The 24,429-nt window shown below is 45.5% G+C and overlaps 1 protein-coding gene across 1 annotated transcript in view; it reads right to left on the reverse strand.

The window, feature by feature from the left end:
• Positions 1-24,429, reverse strand: part of LOC306919608 (globoside alpha-1,3-N-acetylgalactosaminyltransferase 1-like) — a 52,315-nt gene that overhangs the window by 22,095 nt on the left and 5,791 nt on the right. The window contains exon 2 of the mRNA XM_079532366.1: positions 13,500-13,669. Within this exon, the coding sequence (XP_079388492.1) occupies positions 13,500-13,555 (56 nt within the window). The 5' untranslated portion in view covers positions 13,556-13,669. The remainder of the gene's footprint in view (positions 1-13,499; positions 13,670-24,429) is intronic.

A 24,429-nucleotide genomic window follows, 5' to 3' on the forward strand; every position in this document is an offset into this window, starting at 1 on the left:
TTTTGCACTCCGTCCGTGTGTGTGTGGTGTCCGTCCGTCCGTCCTTCCGTCTGTGAACAGCTAATCTCCGGCACCGTTAACCCGGTCGATGCCAAATTTTGCACACACACTCCCTGGATGCCAACGATGAACCTCTGCCCCAAAATATCCAGAACGGCCTGTTATAGCGCCACCAGGAGGCCGCTTTGTGCAAAACAAGTTTTTGCACAGTACACCTACAGATTTGGTCCAAACATCACACAAATTGGTACACAGTCTCTCTAGAGCCATTCAACGAAACAGGTCTTTCAGATTTCTCAGACTCCATCCTGATTGGCTAAGATTGGCTTCCAAAGTTCGCAGGAGTGCTCAGTTTCAAACAAAATGCTGCAAATCATGAACACATCGTGTGATTTCCGTGAAATTGTGCACGCACATTCCCACTAGGCCGAGGAAGAAATGCCACATGAACATTTTCAACTCAGCCTCATGGTGGCGCTATAACTGGCCGAAATGTGTTTTTACCTCTAACTGCACGGATCTGTGGATAACTTTGTATGCCAACTCCCTAGAGGCCAAGGAAAAACCTTTGGCTGGAATTTTTCACATCTGCTCTTTATAGCGCCACCAGGAGGCCAACATAATGTAAAACACATTTTCTAATATTACTCCTTCAGATTTTATCCAAATTTCACGCAAATCGGTACACATGTTCTTCATAGTCATGTGATCAAGACGGGTTTGTTTGATTTCTCATAATCCACCCTCATTGGCTACGATTGGCTTCTAAACTTTTCAGGAGTAGCCCGCTTTGTACCCGTTTTGTACAAACTACTCAACGCAGCGTCCGATTGTGGTGAAACTGTGCATGCATATTCCCACTAGGCTTTGGAAGAAATGCCACTTGACAGTTTTCAAATCAGCCTCATGGTGGCGCTACAACAGGCCAAGCCGCATCATACACACACACACGTTTATATTGCTTCTAAACATTTTGCCAAACATCACACACACACTCCTATCCTCCTGGTGGAGACCTGTGCCCAGAAGGGCACTTTTTCTAGTTTGGTATATGTCTCTGGCGAAATTGTGTAAAGGCAAATAAGAATTCACTAAAATGACATAAATACACAAGGAAGTGTGAAATTTGGCATGGAGCATCCTGACACATAGGGGTATGTAGCAGAATAGGATTTTGGGGCTATCCAATTATATTCTTAAATATGACCTACATCATCTCCAGAAACACAAACATATATACTGTCCGCTTAACAAAGATGGTTATTTTCCAGCACATGATGGTGAATATCACTGCCTCACTTGTACATAGACAACTTACCATATCCTTAAGCTTCAATTTAAGACCAAGATGACCTTTCTATCTTGAAAATTGCTCTTTCTGTAGCCAAAAGTCTATACCTCAGATCGGTGAAAATTGTATATTCAGTCAGTATCAGCTATAGGCCTACTTTTAGAATGAAATTCATGAATGACTGGGTTTGAACTGACTCCACATTATGGAATATTAATGAATGACTGGGTTTGAACTGACTCCACATTATGGAATATTAATGAATGACCTTAATGAACTGACTCCACATTATGGAATATTTCTTGCTGTTTCGTACTTGAATAAACTATTACCCAGGGGGCAAACCACCCTTTTTTTAGGAAACCTGCATTTGTCATAACATACAAAGTTGTCCACCAGAAATAATATCTATGACCCCATAGGATCACAACCTATATGGACAACTCGGTCAATTTTGTTGCGAAAGTCTAATATGGCCGCCCCCAATATTAGCCCCTATTAACTTTATAATGGGGGGTGAATAGGGCAATTTGTTAAACTGAGAGATATTTCCACGAAACTTCTCAGGTTGATCAATGATATGAATACGAACATTTTTTGTATTGCAAGTTTCCATGAAATCCAATATGGCCGCCACAATATGGCCGCCACATTATTAGCACCAAAAAAATAGGTTTTGGCTCTAACTTCTGAACCAGATAAGCTAGAAATGCAAACTTGGTGTCTATTTCATGGTTTCTGACCATGAGAGACTCAATGGAATACCTCTTTTCATTATTGGGTGTGTCTGGACCCTTATTGTGCATATTTACAAGATGGTGGCTACCCGAAATAGTGTTTTACCATGATTTCTACCATGATTGTTGACTGTTTTGGCAAACACAAGCAATATTAATCCATTGGCTAAGATTCATGGCACAGAAGGAACATATTTTCTTGAGCTTGCATATTGTCAAAATGGCTGCAAACATAAAAAAAGAAAATACATTACATTTCCTGTCAGATCCTATTACCCAGGGGGGCAAACCACCCCTTTTTTGGATACCTGCATTTGCCATAACATCAAAGGTTGTCCACCAGAAATATATATGACCCAATAGAATCACAACCTATGTGGACACACCGGTCAATTTCTTTGCTGGAAATCCAATATGGCCACCACAATATTAGCCCCCATTAGCCTATAATGCGGGTGAATAGGACAACATTTTTAACTGAGGGATATTTCCACAAAACTTCACAGGTTGATCAATGATATGAATACCATATTTTTTTGTATTGGAAGTTTCCATGATATCCATTATGGCCACCACAATACTAGCACCCAGAAAATAGGTTTGGCTCTAAATTCTGAACAAGATGAGCTAGAAATACAAACTCATGGTTTCTAACCACGAAAGATATTATTGTTCTGGGGTGTTTCTTTGCAGAAAGACGTCCCTCTGGCTGTATTTTGGTTTTGTTCTACTGTTTGTTGGCATTTCCTCTGTTTATGTTGACAATCATCCCTGGCAGGGACGTGCATCGCCAAGCCGGACATCCCTTCCTTCACTGAGTCTGGATGGTCTCTCAGTGACGGGAATGCAGTCCCCTGTCCATCTACAGAGCCAGCCTGGCCTATGTCAATGAACAAGACAATATCATGTAGCTGTATCAAAGGCTGCCAGAAAATCTGTTCATGTGCCAGGGACTGGAGACAAGATGCAGCAGGAGCTTCACTCCATTCCTGACTGGGAATGTCTCAGATGCATGCATCATTCTGTGTGCTCTTTATGGGCCCAAAACCACTGGCTAAACTCCAGTCCGCTCCTCTGACAAGTGTCCTGCTCACTGACAAGAGTGAGGTCTTAAACAGAGAGTCCTCAAGAGGATATTGCCACGATACCCCAGCTGCCAATCAAAGCTGATCTGGCTGACCCCCCCCCCCCCCCCCCCCCCCCACCAGTGCAGAGACAGTGAAAGCACTCCAACAAACCACTTCTGGAAAGGCACCAGGAGGTGATGGGTTGCCCGCAGACATCTACAAGAATGTAGGCATGGCACCTGTACCAGGTAATCTGGATAGGGGGAAGTCCCTCAAGACTTCAAGGACGCATCCATAGTGCATGTTTACAAGAGGAAAGGGGATGGGGCATACTGCGATAACCATCATGGTATAGCCCTCCTGAGTCCTGAACATCACAGGAAAGATCTTAGCAAGAATCATCCTCAACCGGCTTATCAGCCATGCTGAGAATGTTGTCCCTGGATCCCAATGTGGTTTCCACGGAGGCAGAGGTACCTGTAACATGATCTTTTCCATTTGCCAGCTGCAAGAAAAGTGCAGAGAGCAGAAGGGTCTCTATATGGTGTTTGTCGACCTCACCAAGGCCTTTCACACAGTCAATCGTGAGGGCCTGTGGCAGATCCCTGGCAAGTTTGGCTGTCCAGGGACATTGATCTCTCTCATTGCGTCCTTTCATGACAGGATGCCAGCCAGAGTCCAAGATAATGGTGATGCATCCCCAGTCAGGAATGGAGTGAAGCTCCTGCTGCATCTTGTCTCCAGTCCCTGGCACAAGAACAGATTTTCTGGCATAGGCCAGGCTGGCTCTAGATCAGGGGTGCCCACACTTTTTGAGTGGTGTAAACCACTCCTACAACTGGCTTTTGTGTGCAGAAAAAAATGACCATGGTTGCTATGTTCAAAATAATTTCTGACGTAATTAAATCACACCCGGGTGAACTGGATGACCGTAGCAACCGTGGTCATTTTCTCTGCACAAAAAAAGCCAGTTGTGAAATCACATCCAGGTGTGATTTCATTACGTCAGATCAGAGCTGATCAGGCTATATAAAACCTTACACCACTCAGTTCACACGGGTGTGATTTTTTATTTTACTTGAGAGCTACTTGCTAAATGACCAGCAGAACAAGATCTACCCACCAACAAGTGTGTGTGTGTGTGTGTGTGCGTGCGTGCGTGCGTGCGTGCGTGCGTGCGTGCGTGCGTGCGTGCGGTGCGTGCGTGCGTGCGTGCGTGCACCTTAGACAGGCCCGAGTGCATGTCAAATATGAACACAAAAATTGGTGTCCCCAAGTTTTTATGCTTAGGGTTAGGTTTAACATTAGACATCTATCCATTAGGGCTTAGGTTAGATCAGTTATAGTGTGTGTGCGTGAGTGTGTGCATGCATGCATTATGCACCCTCTTTGAATATGCCACTCACTTTGAATAAAGATTTGAATAACGTATACGTTTGCAAGACTGGAATGCTGTGTTATTGTGTTAACACCCATGTATTGAAATATTAATATTTGCATAGTTGGACTTCATGTGTCCTTCATTTCCTTCAATGCCGGTTTCTTGTTCTTCCATTTTGGATGACTGGCTTCCATTAACCACTTAAACCATGCATAATAGTGAAAATAGGTAGAATGTTGTTTTTGCCGAATGTTCCCCTATTTTTAAAACATGCTGACAATAAAGATGCAAGGCTGCTGCAGTTAAACTAACAATCCAGATGTTGTGGTGGTGGTCAGGTGTACACTTTCAATTTCAGCACGTGGCAAAGTATTGCATTGTGGGTTTGAGGCAGGCCCATTTTGATGTAAATCAATCAAGTCACCTTAATTCAAGTGGCATATGCCAAAAATAGGTTTAAAAAAAAAAAAAAGCCATTTAAATTATTTATATTTTAGGCCAGGGGCATGTCATGTGGTCTACCTGCACAGCCTTTGTGATCTACTGGTAGATCACGATCTACCTTTTGGGCACCCCTGCTCTAGATGGACAGGGGACCATCACTGAGAGACCATCCATACTCAGTGAAGGAAGGGATGTCCGGCTTGACGATGCATGTCCCTACCAGGGATGATTGTCAACATAAACAGAGGAAATGCCAACAAACAGTAGAACAAAACCAAAATACAGCCAGAGGGATGTCTTTCTGCAAAGAAACACCCCAGAACAATAATACTTAATAGAGGGAAAGTATGGCTAAAATATGTATTTATCTCTCGTGGTTAGAAACCATGAGTTTGTATTTATAGCTCATCTGGTTCTGAATTTAGAGACAAACCTATTTTCTGGGTGCTAGTATTGTGGTGGCCATATTGGATATCATGGAAACTTCCAATACAAACCATTATGGTATTCATATCATCAACCTGTGAAGTTTCGTGGAAATATCCCTCAGTTAAAATGTTGTCCTATTCACCCGCATTATAGGCTAATGGGGGCTAATATTGTGGTGGCCATATTGGATTTCCAGCAAAGATATTGACCGGTGTGTCCATATAGGTTGTGATTCTATTGGGTCATAGATATTTCTGGTGGACAACCTTTGATGTTATGGCAAATGCAGGTATCCAAAAAGGGGTGGTTTGCCACCCTGGGTAATAGGATCTGACAGGAAATGTAATGTCTCTTTTCTTTTTCATGTTTGCAGCCATTTTGACAATATGCAAGCTCAAGAAAATATGTTCCTTCTGTGCCATGAATCTTAGCCAATGGGTTAATATTGCTTGTGTTTGCCAAAACAGTCAACAATCATGGTAGAAATCATGGTAAAGCACTATTTCGGGTAGCCACCATCTTGTAAATATGCACAATAAGGCTCCAGAAACACCCAATAATAAAAATAGGTATTCCATTTAGTCTCTCATGGTCAGAAACCATGAAATAGACACCAAGTTTGCATTTCTAGCTCATCTGGTTCAGAAGTTAGAGCCAAAACCTATTTTCTTGGTGCTAATATTGTGGCGGCCATATTGTGGCGGCCATATTGGATTTCATGGAAACTTGCAATACAATTTTTTTTCGTATTCATATCATTGATCAACCTGAGAAGTTTCGTGGAAATATCTCTCAGTTAAAAAATTTGCCCTATTCACCCCCCATTATAACTAATAGGGGCTAATATTGGGGGCGGCCATATTGGACTTTCGCAACAAAATTGACCGAGTTGTCCATATAGGTTGTGATCCTATGGGGTCATAGATATTATTTCTGGTGGACAACTTTGTATGTTATGACAAATGCAGGTCAACCCCCTTTGCCCCCTGGGTATATGTTAAAAAGTTTTGTCCCTGCTACCATTTGTATGCAAATTAGTGCCGCCATTATCGAAAAATCTATTTTCACTATATATCTCAGCCAATATTGCACTTAAATGAACAAATAAGGTGTCTAGACCTACCGGTATGTTTTGAGGGTCAAGGATCTCAGTGAAACTATTTTTAAAGTGACCACATATCTTTACAAATATGGAATCTAGATGATGCTGCATTTTAAAGCGAGCTTTATAGCAGTGGTTTTCAACCCTTTCCATATCAGGGTCCAATATTTGTTTGGCATTTGAGCCACGGACCACCATTTGAGCCACGGACCACCATTTGAGCCACGGACCACCATTTGAGCCACGGACCACCATTTGAGCCACGGACCACCATTTGAGCCACGGACCACCATTTGAGCCACGGACCACCATTTGAGCCACGGACCACCATTTGAGCCACGGACCACCATTTGAGCCACGGACCACCATTTGAGCCACGGACCACCATTTGAGCCACGGACCACCATTTGAGCCACGGACCACCATTTGAGCCACGGACCACCATTTGAGCCACGGACCATTTGATGAAATTTAGTCTCACACCCAAAACTTACAATGTGTTGTCGTCGTCTGATTGGATTTTGTCCACAATTCCATAATGTATTGATGTTGGTAGTGGTGCTATAGGAGAGATAACAGTTGTTCAAAATAACAATTATTCTACTGTGTACTGTTAGTGACATATTTGCCTGCGAATGTGTACAGGGCAGCATACTGTAATGGTTGTGTGACTGTTTGTATTTAGTTCTCCATAGTGCAGGCCATTCTATAATGTGTACAGGGCAGCATACTGTAATGGTTGTGTGACTGTTTGTATTTAGTTCTCCATAGTGAATGTGTACAGGGCAGCATACTGTAATGGTTGTGTGACTGTTTGTATTTAGTTCTCCATAGTGCAGGCCATTCTATAATGTGTACAGGGCAGCATACTGTAATGGTTGTGTGACTGTTTGTATTTAGTTCTCCATAGTGCAGGCCATTCTATAATGTGTACAGGGCAGAATACTGTAATGGATTGTGTGACTGTTTGTATTTAGTTCTCCATAGTGCAGGCCATTCTATAATGTGTACAGGGCAGAATACTGTAATGGATTGTGTGACTGTTTGTATTTAGTTCTCCATAGTGAATGTGTACAGGGCAGCATACTGTAATGGTTGTGTGACTGTTTGTATTTAGTTCTCCATAGTGCAGGCCATTCTATAATGTGTACAGGGCAGAATACTGTAATGGATTGTGTGACTGTTTGTATTTAGTTCTCCATAGTGCAGGCCATTCTATAATGTGTACAGGGCAGAATACTGTAATGGATTGTGTGACTGTTTGTATTTAGTTCTCCATAGTGCAGGCCATTCTATAATGTGTACAGGGCAGAATACTGTAATGGATTGTGTGACTGTTTGTATTTAGTTCTCCATAGTGCAGGCCATTCTATAATGTGTATACTGCCGTATACTATTGTTCATTACTCTAATTGTGTAGATTTCTTGTAAATTAAGTAATGCAGATGTTTAACAATAATTTAACTCTTGGTCCATTTGGTTTCATTTTACACTCTCAAGAGTTAAAGATCTAATAAGGGTCCATTTGGTTACCAACTCTCCATTTAGCTGGGGACCACCTGGAACCCCCTCAAGGACCACTGGTGGTCCTTTAGCTGGGGACCACCTGGAACCCCCTCAAGGACCACTGGTGGTTCCCGGACCACTGGTTGAAAACCACTGCTTTATAGCATATAGCGCTAAGCGTAACATCGTACAAAAAGCTTCCTCAGTATGAATAATAGCTATACGGCAGTGTACACATTATAGAATGGCCTGCACTATGCACTACAAAATACATACAGTCACACTATCCATTACAGTATTCCACCCTGTACACCCTCACAGGCAAGCAACAGTGTACAAACAGTGACCACCCTGACCCTATATACACTACCCTATATACATACCCTATATACTATATACACTACCCTATATACTATATACACTACCCTATATACATACCCTATATACTATATACACTACCCTATATACACAGTGTACAAACAGTGACCACCCTGACCCTATATACACTAACCTATATACACTACCCTATATACACTACCCTATATACACTACCCTATATACATACCCTATATACATACCCTATATACATACCCTATATACACTAGCCTGCACCATGCAGCACAACATGCACACACATCAGTCACCGTGTTCATAGAACTCGCTTCTTCTTCTTCCCGGACGTCACGGACACAAAATAAATGGTCAATAAACCCAAATAGCTAGCCCTAAATGTATACGAATGGACTCATAATGTGCCATAGTGACTATGCCCTAAATGTATACGAATGGACTCATAATGTGCCATAGTGACTATGCCCTAAATGTATACGAATGGACTCATAATGTGCCATAGTGACTATGCCCTAAATGTATACGAATGGACTCATAATGTGCCATAGTGACTATGCCCTAAATGTATAGGAATGGACTCATAATGTGCCATAGTGACTATGCCCTAAATGTATAGGAATGGACTCATAATGTGCCATAGTGACTATGCCCTAAATGTATAGGAATGGACTCATAATGTGCCATAGTGACTATGCCCTAAATGTATACGAATGGACTCATAATGTGCCATAGTGACTATGCCCTAAATGTATACGAATGGACTCATAATGTGCCATAGTGACTATGCCCTAAATGTATACGAATGGACTCATAATGTGCCATAGTGACTATGCCTGTGTGTGGCTGAGGTTTCAGTTCTTTATTTCTTGTTCTCAGTTCTCTGTTTGCTGGAAAGTTCTAGTCAAATGATTTGTGGTTTGTCCACAAACGTCTTTCCAAGTTCTCTTTCTTCACCATCACTGTTCAGTTCTTGCTGATGAGACAAATAATTACAGTAGAATAATGATGAGAGAGCTCTATCCAGTTCCATGTATGGTACACAAATACATAGGGCTGAGATTTCAGTTCTTTATTTCTTGTTCTCAGTTTAATGGAAAGTTCTAGTCAAATGATTTGTGGTTTGCCACCAAGTTCCCTTTATTCACTATCACTGCATATAGTTAATTCACTCTATCCCTAGTATTCAATGTTGATGAGAAAGTCTTAGAACATGCGCACCGGTGGTGTGATGTAAGGAATTATGCCAGTGGAAGTTGGAACAATGAAAGAGCAACAATGAAAGGCAGCTATTAGCAAACTACTTTACTTCTAGCTGTCTGTCTTGTCTTGCATCCTCACCTGACATTAATGAGCATGTCATCTTGACACTTCACCAGTCACCAAAATAATTCTAACTAATTATTTAAATATTTTGATATATTGTAGACATTATAACCAACATAAAAAAATGTCACAGACATGGACAGGTCTTGCCAGTGTTGTACGGACATGTTGATGACCCCTGGAACAAACAGACACATGCAATTAACCAGAATTAGGCGCCGATACTGTGATACATACAGCATACTTATTAGGCATAGTAACAAATCTGTTTTGAACATATACATAAAATGTTTTTTTTAATTATTATTATCTTCCCCTCCTGTCCGATGGGGGGGAGGCTGTGCCTGGGGGGCGGAGGTGCTCCAGCCCCTCCAGCACCCCTACTTCCCTCAGCCATGGGACCACACTGGATTCAACCCCCCTTTGGTTTTCAACCATCCCTGCCCTTCATCATAGGGGTTTGGTTTTTACACAATAGCTTCATCAGCTCACTTGTATCTATTATACAATTGAAAAGGTGTAACGAAAAGGTGTACCCAACCCAGGAAAAGGGACCCAAAGTCACACACTGCGACACGTCACTGACACACTGCAACACGCTACACTCACACGACAGTGACGTCACAGACTTACCCTCCGCGTCGATCCAATCATACTACAAAATAAGAACACTACACTAATAACAACTATAATATCAACAGTACAGAGTACAGTACAGTACATCAGAATATTACTCCATGTAATAATAATAATAAAAAATAAGAACACAACACTAATAACAGTACAGAGAACAGTACAGTACAGTACAAAGACTTACAGTACAGTACAGTATACTGTTCCTGCGCCTTGCCATGCTCGCTTTCATACGCAAATACACAACACCAAACAAGGCCACTCAGCCTTGCTTTCCAAGCAAATGCATAAATGAAAACATCATGGGTTGCCATTGCCTTCTTCCCATTTGCGTATCGCATGGCGCTAGGATGAGCGGGCCGAAGGCCCGCGAAATTCTAGTGAGTTAACATTAATGTTTAAGAATAGAAGAGAACCCTGACCATCAAAACATAGGTCTAGAGTAAAACCTTTTTTGATCTTTTAAATGCAATATTGGCTGAGTTACTGTATAGTGAAAATAGATTTTTGAGTGGTGTGCACACACACACACACACACACACACACACACACACACACACACACACACACACACACACACACACACACACACACACACACACACACACACACACACACACACACACACACACACACACACACACACACACACACACACACACACAATACAGCATTTCTACTCAGATCTGCAAGCTCAAGTGTTGCCGTGCACACCACATGACAGTGGTACTCAACAACTACAGTACAGTACAGTACAGTTATATGAAGTACAGTACAGTACTATGAATTATAGTACTGTACAGTACTACAAATTATAGTACAGTACAGTACAGTACAGTACAGTACAGTACAGTACTATAATTCATAGTACTGTACTGTACTTCATAGTACAGTACAGTTTTATGAAGTACAGTAAAGTACTACGAAGTACAGTACAGTACTACGAAGTACAATACAGTACTGCAACATACAGTACTACAAAGTACAGTACAAATAGTCAGACAACCACTCACTTCAGATGAGATTCAATTCAATTCAATGTTATTAAAGTGTCAAATCACAACAAGTTGTCTCAAGACAATAAAGGTATCTATCTATCTATCTATCTATCTATCTATCTATCTATCTATGGGTCTGATTTTTATATCATTGCGGCACTCATTTGCATAAAAATGACAGATGGGACACTTTGCCAGCTTTTTAACATAGCTCATTCAAGTAGGAAATATTCCATGATGTGTCATTCATTCATTTATTCCAAATGTATACTGACTGACCGATTTGAGGTATAGTGCAGAATTCTGGCTACAGAAAGAGCAATTTTCAAGATAGAAAGGTCATCTTGGGCTTAAATTGAAGCTTAAGGATATGGGACGTTTTCTATATACAAGTGAGGCAGTGATATTCACCATAATGTGCTGGAAAATAACCACCTTTGCTGTTATTTGTTAAGCGGACAGTATATATATATTTGTGTTTCTGGAGATGATGTAGGTCATATTTAAGAATACAATGGTAGATAGCCCCAAAATCCTATTCTGCTACTTACCCCTATGTGTCAGGATACACCCCTCTGTGTCAGGATGCTACTTACCCCTATGTGTCAGGATGCTATTCTGCTACTTACCCCTATGTGTCAGGATACACCCCTCTGTGTCAGGATGCTCCATGCTACTTACCCCTATGTGTCAGGATGCTCCATGCTACTTACCCCTATGTGTCAGGATGCTCCATGCTACTTACCCCTATGTGTCAGGATGCTCCATGCTACTTACCCCTATGTGTCAGGATGCTCCATGCTACTTACCCCTATGTGTCAGGATACTCCATGTATTCTGCTACATACCCCTATGTGTCAGGATGCTACATACCCCTATGTGTCAGGATGCTACTTACCCCTATGTGTCAGGGTTAGGGTTACTTACCCCTATGTGTCAGGATGCTCCATGCCAAATTTCACACTTTCATGTGTATTTATGTATTTTTAGTGAATTATTATTTGCCTTTACACAATTTCGCCAGAGACATATACCAAAAAAGGGGTTTTGGGGCCCCTGAAACCAAACGGAGCCGAGTTGGGGGTGGTCCCTTCATTTTGAGATGGCCCAAGGTATATGCTAACAGGAAATAATAGTGAAAAAAAGGTAGCTGGGCCTAGCTCCCGGACTAACAGGTCTCCACCAGGGCAGGTCAGGCTGTGGCCTCCTGGTGGCGCTATAATAGGACAGGTCTCCACCAGGCCAGGTCAGGTTGTGGCCTCCTGGTGGCACTATAATAGGACAGGTCTCCACCAGGGCAGGTCAGGTTGTGGCCTCCTGGTGGCGCTATAATAGGACAGGTCTCCACCAGGGCAGGTCAGGTTGTGGCCTCCTGGTGGCGCTATAATAGGACAGGTCTCCACCAGGGCAGGTCAGGTCGTGGCCTCCTGGTGGCGCTATAATAGGACAGGTCTCCACCAGGGCAGGTCAGGTTGTGGCCTCCTGGTGGCGCTATAATAGGACAGGTCTCCACCAGGGCAGGTCAGGTTGTGGCCTCCTGGTGGCACTATAATAGGACAGGTCTCCACCAGGGCAGGTCAGGCTGTGGCCTCCTGGTGGCGCTATAACAGGACAGGTCTCCACCAGGGCAGGTCAGGTTGTGGCCTCCTGGTGGCGCTATAATAGGCCAATGTGAAAAGGGTGCCATTTCTTCTCATGCCTTGGATGGCAATTGGATGATTTGAGGCATTTTGTTCCAAAAATGTGTTTTGCAAAAATCCACCTGTTAGTGGCACTATAACAGGCCAATGTGAAAAGGGTGGGATATATTCCTCAGCCTAGTAGGAAAGTCTGTGAAAGATTTCACGTAAATTGCACGCTGCGTTCATGATTTGAGGCTTTTTGTTCAAAACGGGCCAATCCTGCAAACTTTGAAAGCCAGTGTTAGCCAATTAGGATGGAATATGAAATATCGGACGGATCAGTCTTTAACACATGACTATAGAGATACTGTGTAACGATTTGCGGGATTTTTGGACAGAATCTGGAGGAGTAATATCAACAAATGTGTTTTTCAAAAGTCGGCCTCCTGGTGGCGCTATAACAGGCCGTTCTGGAAAATGTGGGGCAGAGGTTCATCGTTGGCATCCAGGGAGTGTGTGCAAAATTTGGCATTGACCGGGTTAATGGTGCCGGAGATTAGCTGGTAACAGAAGTAATGGTGGTAGTAATATTAGTAGTAATATTCATGTACTCACCCCAGTATTAACACAATGCTCAGTATTATGATCCCTGGTTTGTTGTACATGTTCATATTTGGTCCTGGACTGGACTGGTCTGAACTGGACTGGTCTGAACTGGACTGGACTGGACTGGTCTGGATTGGTCTGGACTGGACTGGACTGGACTGGACTGGACTGGTCTGGGTCTGAAACACATGTGATAAACACCAGACTGAGACGCTACACAGAATTCTGTAAATCCATTCTGCAGACCCATAAAACAGACTTCCCGGTCCTTCATTGCCCCCCCCCCCCAGTTCCTGCCTACTGAAGCACCGGTCCTTCATTGCCCCCCCCCCCCCAGTTCCTGCCTACTGAAGCACCGGTCCTTCATCGCCACCCCCAGTTCCTGCCTACTGAAGCACCGGTCCTTCATTGCCCCCCCCAGTTCCTGCCTACTGAAGCACCGGTCCTTCATTGCCACCCCCAGTTCCTGCCTACTGAAGCACCGGTCCTTCATTGCCCCCCCCCCCCAGTTCCTGCCTACTGAAGCACCGGTCCTTCATTGCCCCCCCCAGTTCCTGCCTACTGAAGCACCGGTCCTTCATTGACCCCCCCCCCCCCAGTTCCTGCCTACTGAAGCACCGGTCCTTCATTGCCCCCCCCCCCCCCAGTTCCTGCCTACTGAAGCACCGGTCCTTCATTGCCCCCCCCCCCAGTTCCTGCCTACTGAAGCACCGGTCCTTCATTGCCCCCCCCCCCCCAGTTCCTGCCTACTGAAGCATCGGTCCTTCATTGCCCCCCCCCCCAGTTCCTGCCTACTGAAGCACCGGTCCTTCATTGCCCCCCCCCCCCCAGTTCCTGCCTACTGAAGCATCGGTCCTTCATTGCCCCCCCCCCAGTTCCTGCCTACTGAAGCATCGGTCCTTCATTGCCCCCCCCCCCAGTTCCTGCCTACTGAAGCATCGGTCCTTCATTGCCCCCCCCCCCCAGTTCCTGCCTACTGAAGCACCGGTCCTTCATTGCCACCCCCAGTTCCTGCCTACTGAAGCACCGGTCCTTCATTGCCGCCCCCAGTTCCTGCCTACTGAAGCACCGGTCCTTCATTGCCCCCACCCCCAGTTCCTGCCTACTGAAGCACCGGTCCTTCATTGCCCCCCCCCCCCAGTTCCTGCCTACTGAAGCACCGGTCCTTCATTGCCACCCCCAGTTCCTGCCTACTGAAGCACCGGTCCTTCATCGCCACCCCCAGTTCCTGCCTACTGAAGCACCGGTCCTTCATTGCCCCCCCCAGTTCCTGCCTACTGAAGCACCGGTCCTTCATTGCCCCCCCCCCCCCAGTTCCTGCCTACTGAAGCACCGGTCCTTCATTGCCCCCCCCAGTTCCTGCCTACTGAAGCACCGGTCCTTCATTGCCCCCCCCCCCAGTTCCTGCCTACTGAAGCACCGGTCCTTCATTGCCCCCCCCAGTTCCTGCCTACTGAAGCACCGGTCCTTCATTGCCCCCCCCCCCAGTTCCTGCCTACTGAAGCACCGGTCCTTCATTGCCACCCCCAGTTCCTGCCTACTGAAGCACCGGTCCTTCATTGCCCCCCCCAGTTCCTGCCTACTGAAGCACCGGTCCTTCATTGCCCCCCCCCCCCCAGTTCCTGCCTACTGAAGCACCGGTCCTTCATTGCCCCCCCCAGTTCCTGCCTACTGAAGCACCGGTCCTTCATTGCCCCCCCCAGTTCCTGCCTACTGAAGCACCGGTCCTTCATTGCCACCCCCAGTTCCTGCCTACTGAAGCACCGGTCCTTCATTGCCCCCCCCAGTTCCTGCCTACTGAAGCACCGGTCCTTCATTGCCACCCCCAGTTCCTGCCTACTGAAGCACCGGCCCTTCATTGCCCCCCCCCCCCCAGTTCCTGCCTACTGAAGCACCGGTCCTTCATTGCCACCCCCAGTTCCTGCCTACTGAAGCACCGGCCCTTCATCGCCACCCCCAGTTCCTGCCTGCATCACATTACGACCATACTACCTGCCAAGAGAGCTTTCCAACATATTTGTGTGTGTCGTATACGTTCCACCAGATGCTAACGCCACCAGAGCAGCGAGTCGGATCGCTGACTGTGTGCATCAGCATCTACAGAACAAGCCAGACGCGACCATGCTGATTCTGGGCGACATGAACCACTGTAAAACTGGAGACCTTTCTGCCAGGATTCCAGCAGTACGTGAAGTGTAACACAAGGAAGGATAAAATCCTGGATAAGTGCTATGGTAACATTAGGGGAGCATACACAGCCAGGGCCAGGCCCCCACTCGGCACAGCCGACCATAGAACTGTAGGCATGTCCGACCATAACACTGTCTATCTTATGCCAACGTACAGGTCCATATTTAAATCCAGTAAACCGGTAAAAAAAAGACAGTAAATGTGTGGTCTAGGGACGCAACTGAGGAGCTAAAAGGATGATTCCTATGTACGGACTGGGACATTTTCTTTGAGGATGCTAGCATTGACACAGCCACCGAGGCTATTACTGCTTATATTTCTTTTTGTGTTGAAATGATAGTGCCACAGAAAGTAATAACTAAGTTTAATGATAATAGACCATACCTCACGAATGAAATCAAGGAGTGTATACATAGGAAAAAGGTGGCCTTCAGATCAGGAGACACGGCAGCCTTAGGGCCGATTCATACTCCTATTTTACCGCTGTTTCGGCGCTGTAGTGCCGAAATGATTTCGGCTCGTCAGAAATTTTCAGTAGCACCGAAGAGCCGACTTTAGGACGGTACCCGCCCCCCCGAACCTCAAATGACGTCACATTGTATGCTCTACAGCGCCGAACCGACTTTTATTCGGCTCTAAAATAGGAGTATGAATCGCGCCTTAAAGGCTGCACAGAAGGAACTGAGTATACAAATGAGAGAAGCCAGAAAGAAGTTTAAGGAACGAGCGGAACAAGACTTGGCCAACTCGAACACAAAAAGACTCTGGGACTCCATCAGGGAGACTAATATGAAGACTCTGGGACTCCATCAGGGAGATGACTAATATGAAGACTCTGGGACTCCATAAAGACTCTGGGACTCCATCAGGGAGACTAATATGAAGACTCTGGGACTCCATAAAGACTCTGGGACTCCATCAGGGAGATGACTAATATGAAGACTCTGGGACTCCAAAAAGACTCTGGGACTCCATCAGGGAGATGACTAATATGAAGACTCTGGGACTCCATAAAGACTCTGGGACTCCATCAGGAGACTAATATGAAGTCGGAGAGGAAGCCCATCTTTGCTCTAGATGAGAGCGCCAGAGCGAATGAGCTTAATAATTTCTTTATGCGCTTTGAATGTGATACTTCTCAGGGATGCTACGAGGTGATTAGTGAATTGAACTGTGATGCTGTTAATGACAGGATGGTAATAGATCAGGACACCGTCTGTAAAGTGTTTAACACCATACAGACCGATAAAGCAACAGGGCCAGACGGAATGCATGCTTTCCTGTTGAAAACGTGTGCTGAGGAATTAGCCCCAGCCTGGCACAGGCTTTTCCAGCTGTCACTAGACTCACATACAGTGCCGGAGATTTGGAGAAAATCAGTGATAGTCCCAATCCCGAAGAAAGCATGTCCACTAGAGAATAACGATTATAGGCCTGTGGCTATAACATCTAATGTAGTAAAGTCACTGGAGAGGATCCTGACAGAGGAACTCCGAAAGGAGGTAGGACCAAGGGGGCAGGCAGACTTTCCAACGTTGAAGCTCTGGGTCCTAGTGGTAGGAGGAGGGACTACAGGCGGACCCGTGGATTCATGACCGGGAAACCCCGTGCAGCTGGGCTTTAACGTTGAGCGCTCGGTTGCCCTACGTCACTCAGGACCTCAAAGTTGAGGTCCTGGGAGGGACTTCCGGCAGTCTTCCGGGTGCTTCAAAACGCCACTGAGCAACTTCCACTGACATGAATAGCTGGGGGGGCGGAGCTTCGCGCCAGTTCAGTCTCTATTATATATATACTCTATGGGTAGGACCTCGAACTTGACCAGTATCAATTTGCTTATTCTAAGAAACGCAGTACATGCGATGCAATATCTACAGTAGCACACCTCACTTTGAAACACCTGGAGAGTAAGGTAGCATACGCCAGATTACTTTTTATCGACTTCAGCTCGGCTTTTAATACTATACATCCAGACATTCTGTTGCGTAAATTAGCTCAGTTAAATGTGAACCCCTTTATAATAAAATGGTATTTTTCTTTTCTCTCTAGGAGACCACAGAGGGTGAGATTTAACTCGGTGTTCTCAGAGGAGACACTGTGTAGTACAGGGGTGCCCCAAGGAACAGTCAGTTCCTCTTTTCTGTTTACCCTGTATACGGACGACTGTGTCAGCTCACATCCAAATCAGTTTGTTATCAAGTTTTCCGATGACACCGTGATACTTAGTCTGCTAAAAAGCGATAATAACATCCTCAGCCATACAGAGGGAGTAGACAAGTTTATAGAGTGGTGTGATTCTACACCATCTGAAAATAAATGTAAACAAAACAGAGGAGGTCATAGTGGACCCCAGGTCCATAGGAGACCACAGTGTGATTAGTGTCCATGACCATAACATCAAACAGGTCCCCTCGTATAAATACCTGGGAGTACAGATCGATGAGAACCTGAGCTGGCACTCGCATGTTACAACACTGTGTTCTAAGATACACTCGCATGTTACAACACTGTGTTCTAAGATACACACGCATGTTACAACACTGTGTTCTAAGATACACCAGCGTCTACACTTTCTCAGAAGACTTAGGCTTTTTGGAGTCAGTGTAAATATCATGTTGACCTTTTACAGAGCTAGTATAGAGTCAATCCTAAAATACGGTATGTCCAGCTGCTTTGGCAATCTGACTGTGAAGTACAAATCTCAAATAAGTAGGCTAGCAAACATGGCTGGGAAGATCATGGGCATGTCCACCCCCCCCCCCCCCCCCCCATCACTCCCCAGGCCATCTTTGAACAAGCAGTGAGACAAGCTCAGAATATTATATCTGACCCCTTGCATGTGTTGTACAGAGAGTACGAGCTAATGCCATCCGGTAGGAGGTATAGAACTCCATGGTATGTGTATAACAGATTTAAACACTCTTTTGTTCCCCTGTCAATCAAAATGCTCAATCAGAGATCGCCGAATGCACTTTACTGACTCAGAGATTCAGGGATTGCCAAAAGCACTTTATTGACTAGTTGCACTTTACCAAGGGAATGTGTGCAATATCTCTGTTTTGTGTATGTTGGGTGTTTGTATGCAGCTGTGACTCCGTCTCCAAGACAAATTTCTCCAAAGGGAGACAAATAAAGACAACCTTGAACCTTGACCCTTGTGTGGACCCCAGGGAGACTAGCTGACTGTAATATGTTGTGTGTGGACCCCAGGAAGACTAGCTGACTGTAATATGTTGTGTGTGGACCCCAGGAAGACTAGCTGACTGTAATATGTTGTGTGGACCCCAGGGAGACTATCTGACTGTAATATGTTGTGTGTGGACCCCAGGAAGACTAGCTGACTGTAATATGTTGTGTGTGGACCCCAGGGAGACTAGCTGACTGTAATATGTTGTGTGTGGACCCCAGGGAGACTAGCTGACTGTAATATGTTGTGTGTGGACCCCAGGGAGACTAGCTGACTGTAATATGTTGTGTGGACCCCATGAAGACTAGCTGACTGTAATATGTTGTGTGTGGACCCCAGGGAGACTAGCTGACTGTAATATGTTGTGTGTGGACCCCAGGGAGACTAGCTGACTGTAATATGTTGTGTGGACCCCAGGAAGACTAGCTGACTGTAATATGTTGTGTGGACCCCAGGGAGACTAGCTGACTGTAATATGTTGTGTGTGGACCCCAGGAAGACTAGCTGACTGTAATATGTTGTGTGTGGACCCCAGGAAGACTAGCTGACTGTAATATGTTGTGTGGACCCCAGGGAGACTATCTGACTGTAATATGTTGTGTGTGGACCCCAGGAAGACTAGCTGACTGTAATATGTTGTGTGTGGACCCCAGGGAGACTAGCTGACTGTAATATGTTGTGTGTGGACCCCAGGGAGACTAGCTGACTGTAATATGTTGTGTGTGGACCCCAGGGAGACTAGCTGACTGTAATATGTTGTGTGGACCCCATGAAGACTAGCTGACTGTAATATGTTGTGTGTGGACCCCAGGGAGACTAGCTGACTGTAATATGTTGTGTGTGGACCCCAGGGAGACTAGCTGACTGTAATATGTTGTGTGGACCCCAGGAAGACTAGCTGACTGTAATATGTTGTGTGGACCCCAGGGAGACTAGCTGACTGTAATATGTTGTGTGTGGACCCCAGGAAGACTAGCTGACTGTAATATGTTGTGTGTGGACCCCAGGGAGACTAGCTGACTGTAATATGTTGTGTGTGGACCCCAGGGAGACTAGCTGACTGTAATATGTAGTGTGTGGACCCCAGGAAGACTAGCTGACTGTAATATGTAGTGTGTGGACCCCAGGGAGACTAGCTGACTGTAATATGTAGTGTGTGGACCCCAGGGAGACTAGCTGACTGTAATATGTTGTGTGTGGACCCCAGGAAGACTAGCTGACTGTAATATGTTGTGTGGACCCCATGAAGACTAGCTGACTGTAATATGTTGTGTGTGGACCCCAGGGAGACTATCTGACTGAAATATGTAGTGTGTGGACCCCAGGGAGACTAGCTGACTGTAATATGTTGTGTGTGGACCCCAGGGAGACTAGTTGACTGTAATATGTTGTGTGTGGACCCCAGGAAGACTAGCTGACTGTAATATGTTGTGTGTGGACCCCAGGGAGACTAGCTGACTGTAATATGTTGTGTGTGGACCCCAGGAAGACTAGCTGACTGTAATATGTTGTGTGTGGACCCCAGGGAGACTAGCTGACTGTAATATGTTGTGTGTGGACCCCAGGGAGACTAGCTGACTGTAATATGTTGTGTGTGGACCCCAGGGAGACTAGCTGACTGTAATATGTTGTGTGTGGACCCCAGGGAGACTATCTGACTGTAATATGTAGTGTGTGGACCCCAGGAAGACTATCTGACTGTAATATGTAGTGTGTGGACCCCAGGGAGACTATCTGACTGTAATATGTAGTGTGTGGACCCCAGGGAGACTATCTGACTGTAATATGTAGTGTGGACCCCAGGGAGACTAGCTGACTGTAATATGTTGTGTGTGGACCCCAGGGAGACTAGCTGACTGTAATATGTTGTGTGTGGACCCCAGGAAGACTATCTGACTGTAATATGTAGTGTGTGGACCCCAGGGAGACTAGCTGACTGTAATATGTTGTGTGTGGACCCCAGGGAGACTATCTGACTGAAATATGTAGTGTGTGGACCCCAGGGAGACTAGCTGACTGTAATATGTTGTGTGTGGACCCCAGGGAGACTAGCTGACTGTAATATGTTGTGTGTGGACCCCAGGAAGACTAGCTGACTGTAATATGTTGTGTGTGGACCCCAGGGAGACTAGCTGACTGTAATATGTTGTGTGTGGACCCCAGGAAGACTAGCTGACTGTAATATGTTGTGTGTGGACCCCAGGGAGACTAGCTGACTGTAATATGTTGTGTGTGGACCCCAGGGAGACTAGCTGACTGTAATATGTTGTGTGTGGTGGACCCCAGGGAGACTAGCTGACTGTAATATGTTGTGTGTGGACCCCAGGGAGACTATCTGACTGTAATATGTAGTGTGTGGACCCCAGGAAGACTATCTGACTGTAATATGTAGTGTGTGGACCCCAGGGAGACTATCTGACTGTAATATGTAGTGTGTGGACCCCAGGGAGACTATCTGACTGTAATATGTAGTGTGGACCCCAGGGAGACTAGCTGACTGTAATATGTTGTGTGTGGACCCCAGGGAGACTAGCTGACTGTAATATGTTGTGTGTGGACCCCAGGAAGACTATCTGACTGTAATATGTAGTGTGTGGACCCCAGGGAGACTAGCTGACTGTAATATGTTGTGTGTGGACCCCAGGGAGACTAGCTGACTGTAATATGTAGTGTGTGGACCCCAGGGAGACTAGCTGACTGTAATATGTTGTGTGTGGACCCCAGGGAGACTAGCTGACTGTAATATGTAGTGTGGACCCCAGGGAGACTAGCTGACTGTAATATGTTGTGTGTGGACCCCAGGGAGACTAGCTGACTGTAATATGTTGTGTGTGGACCCCAGGAAGACTAGCTGACTGTAATATGTATTGTGTGGACCCCAGGAAGACCAGCTGACTGTAATATGTAGTGTGTGGACCCCAGGGAGACTAGCTGACTGTAATATGTTGTGTGTGGACCCCAGGAAGACCAGCTGACTGTAATATGTTGTGTGTGGACCCCAGGAAGACTAGCTGACTGTAATATGTTGTGTGTGGACCCCAGGAAGACCAGCTGACTGTAATATGTTGTGTGTGGACCCCAGGGAGACTAGCTGACTGTAATATGTTGTGTGTGGACCCCAGGAAGACTAGCTGACTGTAATATGTTGTGTGTTTTAATGTGTTTTGTAATATGTTGTGTGTGGACCCCAGGGAGACTAGCTGACTGTAATATGTTGTGTGTGGACCCCAGGGAGACTAGCTGACTGTAATATGTTGTGTGTGGACCCCAGGGAGACTAGCTGACTGTAATATGTTGTGTGTGGACCCCAGGGAGACTAGCTGACTGCCATGGCATCAGCTAATGGGGATCCTTTCAAATAAACAAATAAACGATTATTAAACTAAGAAAGATTTTTAAAACAGTGCAGGTGTCGAGTGACTGAAACAGATGGGTTTTTAAAAGTGTTTTAACCCATTCTGGACAGGAAAGCATTATGTTATGCTTTAGCTATTGAAAAATAGCAGATCTACAAGCTCGTAGCGCGGCACCGAGTGGCGCGCTACGAGCTTGTAGATCTGCTATTTTTGAAAAATCTAGAAAATGTGGTGCAAATCTTTGAACGTTTTTAACTCAAATCTTTGCTTCTGGGGGGGTCCCTGGGACAACATATTTTCAGATGGGGGTCGGTGGCCAAATACATATCATTTTTGGGGTCCTTGACATTAAATATGGAGCACCACTGATATAGAAACATGGGGTTTTTCAGAAAACTGTCAGGATTTAGAAGAATTTTTTTTTAGATTTTGACGTCAGGCCCTAAGATGACAAAGAATTTGCCTTTCTATTTGTCAGGGCCAGGGTAGGGCGTTTCACAAGCCTGGTCACCCTTTTCTATTTGTCAGGGCCAGGGTAGGGCGTTTCACAAGCCTGGTCACCCTTGTCTATTTGTCAGGGCCAGGGTAGGGCGTTTCACAAGCCTGGTCACCCTTGGTGACTAAGCGTGTCACACCTGTCACCCAAGGAGAGTTTGGAACTAACCGTCTTATCTACGCTGGGCGAAGTACAACGATGTGTAAACACTGCAACAAGACAAGGAGAAGGAGGTCAATAGGGCCTTGTAAGTATGATTGAACCCTACAAACCCTCCCGCGCACTCAGATCAGCCAACACAGGGAAGCTGGAAGTACATTCACTAAAAACGCCGGGACAACGCTCCACACGTCCCAAACTCTTCTCCCTTCTGGCTCCAAAACTGTGGAATGCACTTCCCGTTGCAATCAGAACTGCAGCATCACTCCCGATCTTCCGCCGTAGTCTGAAAACCCACCTTTTCAGACTCCATCATGGCCCATAGCACTTATGTAGACTTAGATAGCACTTTATGTAGACTTAGATAGCATTTTGATACAGACTTATAGCATGTTATGTAGACAGCACTATAATTGCATTGTATGTAGTCATAGCACGTCATAGTACATATGTATAGATATAGATAGATATAGATATAGATATAGATATTCCTGTGATGTATTCCCAGGCTTTTTTGTTCTTGCTTAATGTAAGTCACTCTGGATGAACCCATTTTGGGCGGGAACCCCTTTTGGTGTTTTAAACATTATGTTATAATTTAGCTATTGAAAAATAGCAGATCTACAAGCTCATAGAGCTTGTAGGCCTGCTATTTTTGAAAAATCGAGAAAATATTTATTTCAGAAAACTGGAGGATTTAGAAGATTTTTTTTAAATTTCGAGGTCAGGCCAAAATGGGTTAAGAGCGTCTGCTAAATGCCTAAATTGTAAATTGAAGCGAGGAACGCAGGCGTTGTTGCCTGGATCAACACAGGTCTCCTCCAGGTCGGTTGAAGAGGGCCTGGATCAACACAGGTCTCCTCCAGGTCTGTTGAAGAGGGCCTGGATCAACACAGGTCTCCTCCAGGTCTGTTGAAGAGGGCCTGGATCAACACAGGTCTCCTCCAGGTCTGTTGAAGAGGGCCTGGATCAACACAGGTCTCCTCCAGGTCTGTTGAAGAGGGCCTGGATCAACACAGGTCTCCTCCAGGTCTGTTGAAGAGGGCCTGGATCAACACAGGTCTCCTCCAGGTCTGTTGAAGAGGGCCTGGATCAACACAGGTCTCCTCCAGGTCTGTTGAAGAGGGCCTGGATCAACACAGGTCTCCTCCAGGTCTGTTGAAGAGGGCCTGGATCAACACAGGTCTCCTCCAGGTCTGTTGAAGAGGGCCTGGATCAACACAGGTCTCCTCCAGGTCTGTTGAAGAGGGCCTGGATCAACACAGGTCTCCTCCAGGTCGGTTGAAGAGCGGCGCAACAACGCAAGCATAAAAAAAAAGCTAAACAGAATCCAGGTCTGGTGAGTCGCGGGGGGCGTGTGCACGTAACGAGCACGCGTGCGACAAATTCACAGGACCGCCGCTCACGTAAATACGCTTGCGTTGTCGTACTGCGACTTCTCCCCAGTGCTCCGAGCAAAGACGCAGGTCTCATTGAAGATGAACTATAGGCGCGTTCCATTTTATTTTTTAAATAATTTGGGGACCCGTTGAGAACACCTGGTTTAGGACATAG

Source organism: Electrona antarctica (assembly GCF_951216825.1).
Source record: "Electrona antarctica genome assembly, contig: scaffold_344, whole genome shotgun sequence".
NCBI classification, from domain to species: domain Eukaryota; kingdom Metazoa; phylum Chordata; class Actinopteri; order Myctophiformes; family Myctophidae; genus Electrona; species Electrona antarctica.